We start from the raw sequence: 14,551 nt of genomic DNA, 5'->3' as shown, positions 1-14,551 counted from the left end.
TTCTCAAATGGAAGAAGTTTGGAACCACCAAGACTCTTCCAAGAGCTGGCCGCCCGGCCAAACTGAGCAATCGGGGGAGAAGGGCCTTGGTCAGGGAGGTGACCAAAGAACCCGATGGTCACACTGACAGAGGTCTAGAGAACCTTCCAGAAGGACAACCATCTCTGCAGCACTCCAGCAATCAGGCCTTTATGGTAGAGTGGCCAGACTGAAGCCACTCTTTAGTAATGACAGCCCACTTAGAGTTAGCAAAAAAAGGCACCTAAAGGACTCTCAGACCATGAGAAACTAGATTCTCTGGTCTGATGAAACCTTCATCTTACAACAGGACAACGACCCTAAGCACACAGCCAAGACAACACAGGAGTGGCTTCGGGACAAGTCTCCGAATGTCCTTGAGTGGCCCGGCCAGAGCCCGGACTTTAATCCGATCGAACATCTCTGGTGAGACCTGAAAATAGCCGTGCAGTGACACTCCCCATCCAACCTGACAGAGCATGAGAGGATCTGCAGAGAAGAATGGGAGAAACTCCCCAAATACAGGTGTGCCAGGCTTGTAGCGTCATACCCAAGAAGATTCAAGGCTGTAATCACTGCCAAAGGTGCTTCAACAAAGTAAATGGTCTGAATACTTATGTTCATTTGATATTTTTGTTATATTTTTTAATGAATTTGCAAAACTTTCAAAATATTTGTTTTTGCTTTGTAATTATGCGGTATTTTGTGTAGATTGATGAGGGGGGAAAAAACATTTAATACATTTTAGAATAAGGCTGTTACATAACAAAAAGTCGAAAAGGTCAAGGGGTCTGAATGCTTTCCGAAGGCACTACGTTTTTATTAAATAAATAAAATAAGTATCCTTTTTTTATGTTACTTGTAAACTCAGGTTTCTTTTATTTAATATTAGTTTTTGGTTGAAGATCTGATAATATTCAGTATCAAAAATACGCACTGTCACAGTGAGGGGGGGGGGCAGCTGTTGGTATTATTCCAAGATAGGAGGGAGAAGAATAAGGATATCATCTCCACGATTTACCCAGAATTCCCTGTGTAGATATCTGCCTGGGTTCTCTCTCTCTCTCCCTCTCTCCCGCTCCCTCTCTGCAAGTTATTGTTCTGTTTTGGTATTGTTTGAAAAGGGCTGTGAGTGCTCTTATCTGTGTGTGTGTGTGTGTGTGTGTGTGTGTGTGTGTGTGTGTGTGTGTGTGTGTGTGTGTGTGTGTGTGTGTGTGTGTGTGTGTGTGTGTGTGTGTGTGTGTGTGTGTGTGTGTGTGTGTGTGTGTGTGTGTGTGTGTGTATGGCTTTGCGGTCATGTGTGGCCGTGAGTGTTTGCTTAACAATAATAATAACTCTTCCCTTACCTCATCTCCCCTCTCCCCCCCCTCTCTCTCCTACCTCTTCGTCCCCTCCTGTCCCCCTCCCAGGCTCTCCCATGGCCAGTGGTACAGGGACCCTGCAGATCTATCTGATAGATGTGAATGACAACGCTCCGTCTCTGCTGCCCCGCGAGTCTCAGATTTGTGAGCGCATCAACCGTAACGCCGGCATCAACATCACGGCTGCAGACACAGACACGGACCCCAACGTAGGCCCTTTCGTCTTCGAGCTGCCCACGTTCCCTGCTAGCATACGACGCAACTGGACAGTGTCACGTCTCAACGGTGAGGGGACGGGACTTACAGGGGTAGATGGGGGTTGGCCGATGTTTGGCTGAATACCCTGGGCTCAAGGTGGTTTTAGTCATCAACAAAGTTAATGACAGAAATATGATGGCAAGTTTCTTTGACAAGTAATATACACATATTTTACTTTTGCATGTCTAAAACCGAATGACCACTGCGGCACATGCTGCCGCTGTTTTCAACATATTCGTTTATACTATATACGAACGAACGAATGTACCGGGGAGAATGGTCGTCACTAGTTACCAAACCTACAAAGTCATAAAGCCCACCTATTTCTACAGTTTATCTTCTTAAAATTTGATTTTAAAATCTATTAACCACACTGCTAACCTTATGCCTAACTCTAACCTTAAATTAAGACCAAGAAGCAAATTGAGCATGGTCAATTTTGACTTTGTGGCTGCGGTTACTAGTGGAAACCAGGGAGAACACGACGAGCATTCAGATGTAGTGAGTGAAAACACATTATCTACACTAACTGGGGATAGCTAGCTAACATAATGTCACAAAGTATGATGCGCTAGCCATGTAACATTCATTCTGAAATAACTTCATATTTCCCGGGATGGAGCCGAGAGCAGACCCAGAAGTTCTGACTGAACGGACACACCATTTGAGCACCCCAGGACTGTCCGTTTACTTTGTGCAGTTATAAATTATGCTATGAAAATCCTGCGATTTCATTGGGTCAGTTCCCCCTCATAGCAAATAGCTAGCGAAATAAGCCAAGCAATATTCACAAATCCTATGAGCCCACAGAGGCAGAGCTGCTAGTGCTGGCAGTCACTGAGGGGCAGTGACTGCCAGCAAATAATTGAACAGCTTGTTTTGAATATGTATGTATTTTTTGTACATCATTTGGGGTCTTTTTAAGCTACAATATGAGGTCCTAAACCTAAAATGAACATGCGTCCTTGTAGCTGTGTGAGAAATAATCCAAATGATTGCTTTGTGGTAAATTGTTCTATTCTGGCCAGGGGCAATCAATCATATATGACTGTTGCTTCTACATTGATCAAGTTTGATCAAAAAGTTACTGGTCCCCATGTCAAAAATGTGGATTCATTATTAAAGTCTTAGTTTAATACACCAATGATAACACTATATTATCTTACTTCATTTAAATAAGTTCCGCCTTGTAACCAACATTGGAGAAGACGTGTTTGCAGAGGGAAATTGTTTATATAGCTTGATTGCTACTCTACTGGAGCCAACATTTGACTGTAGGGTGTCAGCAAATATAATTAAAAGTTTACCCTTTTTCATCTATGGCAAAGATAAGTACAGTATATGCTTCCCCTTTCATCTGTGTCTGATGTTAGCTAGTTCCTGGTTGGCGAGTTCTTCATCTGTGTCTGATGTTAGCTAGTTCTTCATCTGTGTCTGATGTTAGCTAGTTCTTCATCTGTGTCTGATGTTAGTTAGTTCTTCATCTGTGTCTGATGTTAGCTAGTTCCTGGCTAGCTAGTCCTTCATCTGTGTCTGATGTTAGCTAGTTCCTGGCTAGCTAGTTCTTCATCTGTGTCTGATGTTAGCTAGTTCCTGGCTAGCTAGTTCTTCATCTGTGTCTGATGTTAGCTAGTTCCTGGCTAGCTAGTTCCTCATCTGTGTCTGATGTTAGCTAGTTCCTGGCTAGCTAGTTCTTCATCTGTGTCTGATGTTAGCTAGTTCCTGGCTAGCTAGTTCTTCATCTGTGTCTGATGTTAGCTAGTTCCTGGCTAGCTAGTTCTTCATCTGTGTCTGATGTTAGCTAGTTCCTGGCTAGCTAGTTCTTCATATGTGTCTGATGTTAGCTAGTTCCTGGCTAGCTAGTTCTTCATCTGTGTCTGATGTTAGCTAGTTCCTGGCTAGCTAGTTCTTCATCTGTGTCTGATGTTAGCTAGTTCCTGGCTAGCTAGTTCTTCATCTGTGTCTGATGTTAGCTAGTTCCTGGCTAGCTAGTTCTTCATCTGTGTCTGATGTTAGCTAGTTCCTGGCTAGCTAGTTCTTCATCTGTGTCTGATGTTAACTAGTTCTTCATCTGTGTCTGATGTTAGCTAGTTCCTGGCTAACTAGTTCTTCATCTGTGTCTGATGTTAGCTAGTTCCTGGCTAACTAGTTCTTCATCTGTGTCTGATGTTAGCTAGTTCCTGGCTAGCTAGTTCTTCATCTGTGTCTGATGTTAGCTAGTTCCTGGATAGCTAGTTCTTCATCTGTGTCTGATGTTAGCTAGTTCCTGGCTAGCTAGTTCTTCATCTGTGTCTGATGTTAGCTAGTTCCTGGCTAGCTAGTTCTTCATCTGTGTCTGATGTTAGCTAGTTCCTGGCTAGCTAGTTCTTCATATGTGTCTGATGTTAGCTAGTTCCTGGCTAGCTAGTTCTTCATATGTGTCTGATGTTAGCTAGTTCCTGGCTAGCTAGTTCTTCAGCTGTGTCTGATGTTAGCTAGTTCCTGGCTAGCTAGTTCTTCAGCTGTGTCTGTTAGCTAGTTCTTCATCTGTGTCTGATGTTAGCTAGTTCCTGGCTAGCTAGTTCTTCATCTGTGTCTGATGTTAGCTAGTTCCTGGCTAGCTAGTTCTTCATCTGTGTCTGATGTTAGCTAGTTCCTGGCTAGCTAGTTCTTCATCTGTGTCTGATGTTAGCTAGTTCCTGGCTAGCTAGTTCTTCATCTGTGTCTGATGTTAGCTAGTTCCTGGCTAGCTAGTTCTTCATCTGTGTCTGATGTTAGCTAGTTCCTGGCTAGCTAGTTCTTCATCTGTGTCTGATGTTAGCTAGTTCTTCAGCTGTGTCTGATGTTAGCTAGTTCTTCATCTGTGTCTGATGTTAGCTAGTTCCTGGCTAGCTAGTTCTTCATCTGTGTCTGATGTTAGCTAGTTCTTCATCTGTGTCTGATGTTAGCTAGTTCTTCATCTGTGTCTGATGTTAGCTAGTTCCTGGCTAGCTAGTTCTTCATCTGTGTCTGTTGTTAGCTAGTTCCTGGCTAGCTAGTTCTTCATCTGTGTCTGATGTTAGCTAGTTCCTGGCTAGCTAGTTCTTCATCTGTGTCTGATGTTAGCTAGTTCCTGGCTAGCTAGTTCTTCATCTGTGTCTGATGTTAGCTAGTTCCTGGCTAGCTAGTTCTTCATCTGTGTCTGATGTTAGCTAGTTCCTGGCTAGCTAGTTCTTCATCTGTGTCTGATGTTAGCTAGTTCCTGGCTAGCTAGTTCTTCATCTGTGTCTGATGTTAGCTAGTTCCTGGATAGCTAGTTCTTCATCTGTGTCTGATGTTAACTAGTTCTTCATCTGTGTCTGATGTTAGCTAGTTCCTGGCTAGCTAGTTCTTCATCTGTGTCTGATGTTAGCTAGTTCCTGGATAGCTAGTTCTTCATCTGTGTCTGATGTTAGCTAGTTCCTGGCTAGCTAGTTCTTCATCTGTGTCTGATGTTAGCTAGTTCCTGGCTAGCTAGTTCTTCATCTGTGTCTGATGTTAGCTAGTTCCTGGCTAGCTAGTTCTTCATCTGTGTCTGATGTTAGCTAGTTCCTGGCTAGCTAGTTCTTCAGCCAGGATGGAACAAAAGGGGGGAAGGGTGGTTCCAAACTCAGATATCATTGATATGCAATTTCAATGTTGTTTTAGTTGCTTTGTGTATCGCCAAATTCGCTTGAGATGATTTTACTACAATACTGCTCACTACATTTCAAATAGATGTCAATCAAGGTGAGCTCATGAATATAAGCTCCTCGCCAACAGATCCTGTCTTTTCAAACTTCCTGGTAGTCAAAAGGGAAAAAGTATGAAGTGTTGAACTCTGTCCCTGTGCTCAATTTACCTCATACCCAGACTAGTTGTGTTTTCAAAACTGTAATGTTTGCATGAATCCTTTTTGTTTCTGTTGTGTATTTCCAGGGATACACAACATCCTGAAATATATGTTGATATCTTTGTTAGAAAGAACACTATATTTCCCTGTAAGAAATGCCTCTCCCCTATAGATGTCTCTATCAGTGGTAGTAACCTCTGTCTGTCTGTTTTCTCTCTCCCTCCCCAGGTGACTATGCCCGGTTGAGTTTACGGACCCAGTATCTGGAGCCGGGGGTGTATGAAGTGCCTGTGATTGTGACCGATTCGGGGAACCCTCCCCTCTCCAACAGGTCCATTATCAAGGTCAAGGTGTGTCCATGTGATGAGAACGGAGACTGCACCCTTGTCGGAGCTGTGGCTGCCGCTGGACTTGGGACTGGAGCCATCATAGCCATTCTCATCTGTATCATCATACTGCTCAGTGAGTATGGTGGACTGGACATTTTAGACACATATGTAGGAACTTAATTTCAGCCAGATTGCCACAGCAGGAAATCCTGACATCAACAGGAAAGGTGAATTGTTATGTAGATTATAATTAATGGACATTTTGTAGTGGTTGATACATGTATCGTTAGGGAAAATCTAGTCTGAAATGTAAGTGGAAATTGCAAACTTCAGAAGCTTTTTTTAACATCTGTGCACACAAACGATTTATCTTGTACTCAGAAACACGTAGATAATACACACACACCTGCCCTACCTCCAGACGCATCACTCTGATTCGCTCAGAGCCATCACTTTCTAATGAACAACCAACCGTGTTCACCGCTATCAGAGAGAATAGGAACAAACATATCTTCCGTCCCCCTCCCATTCCCCCTGTAGCTACCACCTCCTCCATACATACTGTACATCAGGTCCCTCTGACCAGATGTAACATTAAACCGCCTTTCTTACCAGATGCTGAAATGGGTTATGATTTATTGCTCTTTCACACACTATGCCGTTTGGCCCTTACATTCATCAAACATTTATCATGCAGTTAACACTTCGGCAAGACGGAGCTGCTCTTCCTCCCGGGGAAGGACTGCCCGTTCCATGATCTCGCCATCACGGTTGACAACTCCATTGTGTCCTCCTCCCAGAGCGCTAAGAACCTTGGCGTGATCCTGGACAACACCCTGTCGTTCTCAACTAACATCAAGGCGGTGGCCCGTTCCTGTAGGTTCATGCTCTACAACATCCGCAGAGTACGACCCTGCCTCACACAGGAAGCGGCACAGGTCCTAATCCAGGCACTTGTCATCTCCCGTCTGGATTACTGCAACTCGCTGTTGGCTGGGCTCCCTGCCTGTGCCATTAAACCCCTACAACTCATCCAGAACGCCGCAGCCCGTCTGGTGTTCAACCTTCCCAAGTTCTCTCACGTCACCCCGCTCCTCCACTCTCTCCACTGGCTTCCAGTTGAAGCTCGCATCCGCTACAAGACCATGGTGCTTGCCTACGGAGCTGTGAGGGGAACGGCACCTCAGTACCTCCAGGCTCTGATCAGGCCCTACACCCAAATAAGGGCACTGCGTTCATCCACCTCTGGCCTGCTCGCCTCCCTACCACTGAGGAAGTACAGTTCCCGCTCAGCCCAGTCAAAACTGTTCGCTGCTCTGGCTCCCCAATGGTGGAACAAACTCCCTCACGACGCCAGGACAGCGGAATCAATCACCACCTTCCGGAGACACCTGAAACCCCACCTCTTTAAGGAATACCTAGGATAGGATAAAGTAATCCTTCTCACCCCCCTTAAAATATGTAGATGCACTATTGTAAAGTGGCTGTTCCACTGGATGTCATAAGGTGAATGCACCAATTTGTAAGTCGCTCTGGATAAGAGCGTCTGCTAAATGACTTAAATGTAAATGTAAATGTAAACACAACATAAAGGCGGTATTATAGATGAATTCTTAGCTGGCTATCAGAATGTGCTGTCTCTGAGTTGGTGACCCTATGGGGTAGCTTGCTATGGAGCAGGAAAGCTATGTACATGCATTGGACAGACAAAGTGTAGTGTAGGGTGTGATATGATATGCGACTGAAATTTTGCGGGTGAGGAGAGTGCTGGGCATGAAGCGCTGGGCATCTTGTTGTTATGACAGGCATTATCTGAATTAGGCCCACAAAATTATACCTACAGAGGAGCGGCATTTATGAAGGAACTATGAATGTCTTTGAACTTCAGAGAGTTGGCTTAACCAATGTTGGACCGGAGCTAGCCTGTGATCAGGCCTCTTGAGTTCCATTACATTTCACTTAATACCGCATAGACTCATAGAGGTTTTGAGAGCTGGACCAGAGCTAGCTAACAAGCTAGATGGCTAATAAGCTTGTATGTGCAGAGCGACACTAGATTTAAAAATAAAAAACGCATCTTACCTTTTTTAGTTAATAAATCCAATGTGAAGCGTGATAACTATAGTATCCTTAACTAGCATTGGAAAAGTGAATCCATTGTTCTCTAATTAAAAATCTTTCTCCCTAATTTCTGAATCACGTCTGTAACATCAGAAGCTACAGTAGACTTTGCATGCTACGGAGGGAGGGGCAGGTAACCTACACTCATATACACTGGCAAAAAAATTGCAGCTGGCAGGCAGACACTGGAATATATTTCTTTGTGACACTTTTTGTGGAGTTCTGCTCCTGAACAGTATAGATCACTTTCGTTCTCGGTTCTGGTTCTTTTCCTCTAAAAATGTCATTCTTTTCCGGTTCTCGGTCTTTTCTATGGAGGTACAGTCCTATCCTCCACAAATATGTAGAGCTTTTTCTGTGGTATTGTATTTTGCAGTAAGCGAATAATGTATGTTGTTTAAGGTGTTTTTGCAGTATTATTGTGTTATTTAAGGTGTGTTGTGTGTGTTGCAGGTATGGTGCTAGTGTTTGTATTGTGGATGAAGCGCAGAGAGAAGGAGAGACAGACCAAACAGCTGCTGATTGATCCGGAGGACGATGTCAGAGATAACATCCTGAAATACGATGAGGAGGGAGGGGGAGAGGAGGACCAGGTACACACACACACACACAAACACTCAGAAAAACACACATACACACACAGAGAGAGAGAGACACACACTCAGACAGACATACACACACACTAACAGAGATACAGACCTATAAACAACTACATACATATGTGTATATATACAGAATATATCACATACACCCACAAACACTGACAGCCAGTCAGGTCTGTCTTGAGGTTGACTGTCTTATCTGTGTGCGTCTCTGGGCAGGACTATGACCTGAGTCAGCTGCAGCAGCCTGACTCCTTGGAGCACATCATCAGTAAGCCCCCGGGGGTACGGAGGGTGGACGAGCGCCCCATCATCCCTGAGTCCCAGTACCCCATTCGACCGGTGGTCCCCCACCCTGGGGACATCGGGGACTTCATCAATGAGGTGAGGGGGGCAACCAGGGGTCATAGTTTTGTTTATTCCTTCATCAAGATATCATTTAGTCCGTTGGGACTTTTCTACTTGAGATCTGACACAAACACACACACACAATTCCACGCACAAGGTACTCCGAACACGACACAAGGTTGAATGACAAATTTACACTACAAGACTACACAAACACAGAACATAAGACATTCAGATCAGTAAATAAGATGGAGGTGTATGTACGTACTATGTACTGTTATTTCAAAGTATTTTGATGTACCTTCTGTTCTAGGTACATGTGTGAGACGTGAGGGTAATATTGCATAAATGTAGGCATTTTCTGGATGTTGTTTATTCACAGGTTTCAATGCTCTTAACTTTGGCAACAGTGGAGATGGAGATTACCTGACAGCTGTTATCGCACAAACACACACACACACACACACAAACACACGCATATAGTGTACTCGCACACACACATGCACACGCTCACTTGCGTGTACGTAACCCCAATCTCAACACACTCATGCAAGAAGGCTTTGATTGACAGGCGCCGTGACAACACGTTCACACTTGAGAGGTGTTGGCAGCTGTTCAGCTTTGATCCGTCCTGACTACACACACACACACACACACACACACACACACACACACACACACACACACACACACACACACACACACACACACACACACACACACACACACACACACACACACACACACACACACACACACACCGATCTCGCTCCATCAGTCTGGCAAAACACAAACACATTGTGGCTCGGCTGCCCACTGTATCCTCCTTGGGGATTCTACATCCCTGCCAATGACATCACTCTGTCACTCACAATATATCGCCTGAATGCCAATACGTACAATTTTCTCTATGGTGCTTTCTTAGCTGTTATCCTACAAAAAGCCTACCCTTCTCTGTAATCTATATAGTACTATACACTAACCTGTCCAATCATGTTGGCCTGTACGCTAATACTTACTCTCTTCTCCCTCCCTCCAGGGTCTGCGGGCGGCAGACAATGACCCCACGGCCCCTCCCTATGACTCCCTCCTGGTGTTTGACTACGAGGGCAGCGGCTCTACGGTCGGCTCCGTCAGCTCCCTCAACTCCTCCAGCACAGGGGACCAGGACTACGACTACCTCAACGACTGGGGCCCCCGCTTCAAGAAGCTAGCCGACATGTACGGGGGAGGGGACGACGAATAGGGCCACAGGGGGGCCTCGTTAAAGATCCACACACCCAGCTGGACCCCCCTCCGCTGGTCTGCCATGCTCTCTCTGTCTCTCCAACCTTGGAGACACGCACACACACCAACGCACACCACACACACCACACACACAACAATATACACCACACACGGCAGTACACATTACACACGACAATACACACCACACAATACACACCACACACACACAAACCAACTGAACTGACCTAGCAACTGACCAATCAATCAAGCAACCGCCATAGTGAACTGTGCAGTGAGGCAGCTTTGTCCTTCTGTACTGTATTGTACTGTACTGAGCCCTCTCCTGCTCCAAGGTGTGTGGGGGGGAAGGGAGTAGATTTTTGGGGTTGGCTACTTTTGTTTTATGTTATTTAGAAATGTTTTGATTATCTCATGGTGTCCTCACTGTCCTTAAATGCAAGCTATTTCCTGGTGTTTGGAGGCCATTGGCTTTCTATTTCCCCATCAGCCCCCAGCCTGTCCCTTTGCAGATAGATTGAGGTGCATATTGCGTGACGGGGAAGAAAAGAACAAAGAAACACAGAAAGTGAACTCCTTCCTCTGCGTGGAAATCCCTGGTTTAATCTCTCTGAACTTGAATTCCATAGAACAGAAGCACCGTTGTTTCAGAAGTGCCTTCAGTGGTGCGTATTTTTTGCTGACTCCCGCTAACTCAGGATTGGTGGCCATTTTCTGGGCTAACGTGCACCCCGTCCTCCCCCTGTCCCCTAATTACCCCTCACCTTTCAATTGTGACATTCCCGCCCCTTTTCCTGTGTCATGTCCATCACCCTGCAATGGAACACGGGCAGATGCAGTATAAGTTGCAGAGGGGATTTGCCTTGGGGGGTGAGGGGGTATCATTGGTGTGAATTTCGGAGAGGGAGTGCTCTGTACAAAGACAGACAGTATATCTCCTTAGGCGAAGGACAAATCTTTCCTTTACAATCTGGTACATCTGAGCTTGTAATGCACAGCCATCGCCTGTGTGACAATAGGAATCATCACACTGACACAGAATGGGACTGTGTCGTTAGACAACATGTATTTACTGTATTCGAACAGTGTGTGCCCTCTGAGAGCAGTTGAGTTTGGATGGTTTTGTGACTTTGTGGTTTTGAGTTCGGATTATTTTGCACTTTTAACTTAGTGAGGCTGTGTGAGCTAGGGATCGAGGGATGACGAGTCATTTTTAACGTGAAAGAAATTCATCCATAGGAGGGTTGTTTTTCTTTTCCTCCTATTCTTAGATGAAGGATATGGGTGGGTTGCATGGTTCTGTCCCCCGTTTCCAAATGTTGTCAACTTGGCACTAGTTGTCTTGTGGTCTTGTTGGTCAATGTGTTGAGGAAAACTATATAAACTGTAAAAAGATGAGAAAAAGGGTGTCAAAGTAGATATTTTTTAAAGTATTAGTATAAACCGTTTGTGCTCCATTTCTGCTGGCATTGCTGGCAGAGAAGACAAATTGTGAGACCCGAAGTTTCAAGCTTCGACTTTACTTTTTTTTTCGTGTGCTGATTCACTGTTGTGTCTTGACACACTTTTGATATACCATCTCTGATGCTGGTCCCCGTCGCAGCAGCAGAGAGAGCGAGAGAGAGAGAGCTGAGATTCTGTCGGGGGACTTAGCAAGCACCACAATCTGTCTCTCCTCAGACACTTTCATTCATTTGAAATGCAAGAGGTTTTGAAAACATGTAGGAGAAAATGTGTCTGTTGCAAACTTTTTGGGGAAAGAGTGATGGAGAAGAACTGCACTTTACCAAAACAGGGTTTAATAGTGCTAAACATTTCACTTTTTAGAGAAGAAGGTGCATATGAGGAACATACATTTTATTGTCTTTTGTGAAAACACCCCTACCCAACATTCCTATGATATACAGTACATTTCCCCCGGTTATACAAGTTATACACTTGTTTCTCACTCACACACAGGCAGAAGTCCTTTTGTAAATGAGCTTTCACATAGTGTTCCCATGTTCCCAGTTGAGGAGATGCGGAAGAAATCAACACAGCTTCTCTCACACTGCCCGTTCACACCGTCCACTCATTATCTCGGCAGTTTAACCGAGTCCATCGGAATGTTTTGCTCTTTCAAAAATGTCAGCTGAGTTCAATGTAATTTCAGCTGAGATTTACACTTGAGAGAGATGTGGTTTCTATATGTAGAGATTACTTCTCTCTCTCCCTAAGCTCTTTCTCTCTAATGGTGGATTTGATAGAAATTGGGCAGGGTTATATATTTAATTCATCCTCCAGTTACCCTTCGTAATAAAGAGGATGATGGATCCTTCCAGGTAGTCTCCTTGACAGAGAGCGAGAGAGAGAGAGAGAGCCTTTAAACTCCTAGATAAGATATGAGGAGAGAGGAGGACTCTCCGCGTCCCATGCACTTCCTCCCAGCATTCCCTTCTCTATCAGGTCTTTACACACTGCATCCAGCATCTCTTCGTCACATCTTCCTCTGGAGAAAAAAAGATATGTACAGTATGCCTTACAGAGAGGGGAGGGGAGGGGAATGGAGGGAGGGGGGGGGGGGGTAGGGGCAGAGAGGTGGGAGGAAGCAAAATGATAGGAAGGGTACTGAAAGGGGGAGTAGGACATATATGGACTGTTGAATAACAGTGAGTTGGACCCCAAACCGACCTGATGTAGAGTGACAGGGCATCAGTGGGTATGAACTTTGACCCTCTGGTCCTGCTGTGTACCGACAATGCCTTTGTGTTTGGTATTTAGGGTTTCCACCTTACCACTCGCCATCGCAAAGTAGGATTAGTGCTCCTCTCTTCACTAAAGCTTAGCTCAATGCACTCACACACACACACACACACGCACACATTACACAGCTGTTGCTGTTCATGATTCATGATTATCTCCGACATATAAATGTTGTACATAAACTTTTCTTTTTTACACATTTCTTCTCTTTATATTCTTCACCCTGTGTTTTGTTTTCTGTGTTGTTCGACGAGTAGCCTACCGAGCCTGCTCGCAAGCTTCAGATCGCCGCAAAGGCCATTTGCGTTCACTGAAGATTCAAAGAGACTCATACGCTCACAGCCATACTTGTTTATGTGGGTGTCGCAGTTCAAGGTCGGCGTCATTATTGCATCACACGACGTCCTCCTATATATATTTGCACTCACCCTCTCTGGGCATCACCCTGCATGTCAACCCATACCGATAAGGCCTCCTTGCTATGCCCCACCCGAGAGAGTCCAGCCTGGCTGAAGGCCCGAGAGCATTCAGAAAGACATGTTTTATGACTGCCTGATGGTCTCTCAAGTCTGTCAAATATACACCTGCATGGGTGGCAGCGAACAGAGAGGAGACCCAGGCACTTCATGTTCCCACTTTACATAAGGCTGCTGTCATAAGCACCACATAGCATCATCACGTGAATAGGCTGCTGCCTGTTATAGTGAATGTGCCATTATCCAGGAGTTATTAGTGAGACAAATGAAGCCGTGCCATTCCAATGCTATGAGGGGATGAAAGGTAAGCCAGGGAGGGGTGAAATGAAGGTTTTGGATAAACGAAGGCTTGAATTGGAGGTTTGAAGGCTGTACTTGTAAATATGCAACGGTGGTTGTGGTTGGGGTGGATGGATGCTATTGGTGTGACAATGACACTCACAGGGGAACTGGGATCAGGATGCATGGATTTGAATCATCCACGTCTTAGTTTGGCATATTGAAGCAGGAGCTCGCGGGAGGCTAAAGTATACAAATAAATTCCTTGTGACAAAAGCTTGGGATGAATGATATAGTGGGAGGAATGCAGTATGTTTAGCTTCTGCAGATGTATTTCAGACCAGCCATTTAGTATCTGTGTGTACGGTTTGGCCCTACTCTACAGCATACACTCCCTTTACCATAAGGCCTGCACACAAGCAGTCAAGTCTGTCTGTCTGTCCGTGTCCTTTTGTCCCCTAGATAGAAGTGGTCATCTTCTGTTAGCCTTTGAACGGTTACCCTCACCGGAGGAACATAGATCCGGAAAGCTCTCCCCAATCCATGGGGTGTTCTGCACTCGATCCAACTGCAGGAGACTCCCAACAAGTTAGTTACAGTGCTCGACGTAGCCTTCACTTTCACCAGGAACGCACAGAAACATGACAGTGTCTGAGTCTCAAATGGCCCCTTGTTCTCCATATAGTACACTGCCGTGGTTGAAAGTAATGCACTATAAGGGACAGGAAATGATTTGAGACGCAACCAATGTCGCATTGGAGTCGCCCCGGTGTTGCTCACATCTGAGTGTACATAATGTAGTAATTTGCTTGAAGCTAATCGGATCACGTTAGGCAACATATAACTGTACAATTTTAGCTTTTTTTGCATGTGTCTTTTTATAATGGGCAGAAGAAGAATTGTATAACAGTTATCATAAAGATCATTTTAAAGCGTGTAGCAG

General features: G+C 44.9%; 1 protein-coding gene across 2 annotated transcripts in view; it reads left to right on the top strand.

Annotated features, from left to right (window-relative positions):
- Positions 1–12,646, top strand: part of LOC124031714 (cadherin-4-like) — a 380,434-nt gene extending 367,788 nt beyond the window's left edge. For both annotated transcript variants that reach the window (XM_046343304.1, XM_046343303.1), the window contains 5 exons: positions 1,428–1,664; positions 5,695–5,928; positions 8,370–8,509; positions 8,738–8,902; positions 9,906–12,646. In XM_046343304.1, coding sequence (XP_046199260.1) covers positions 1,428–1,664; positions 5,695–5,928; positions 8,370–8,509; positions 8,738–8,902; positions 9,906–10,112 — 983 coding nt within the window. In that variant the 3' untranslated portion in view covers positions 10,113–12,646. The remainder of the gene's footprint in view (positions 1–1,427; positions 1,665–5,694; positions 5,929–8,369; positions 8,510–8,737; positions 8,903–9,905) is intronic.
- The last annotated feature ends 1,905 nt before the right edge of the window (positions 12,647–14,551 follow it).

The sequence above is a fragment of the Oncorhynchus gorbuscha genome, linkage group LG03, assembly GCF_021184085.1.
Source record: "Oncorhynchus gorbuscha isolate QuinsamMale2020 ecotype Even-year linkage group LG03, OgorEven_v1.0, whole genome shotgun sequence".
NCBI classification, from domain to species: domain Eukaryota; kingdom Metazoa; phylum Chordata; class Actinopteri; order Salmoniformes; family Salmonidae; genus Oncorhynchus; species Oncorhynchus gorbuscha.
The sequence above is the reverse complement of the archived record's forward strand: the minus strand, read 5'-3'. Positions and strand labels throughout refer to the sequence as shown.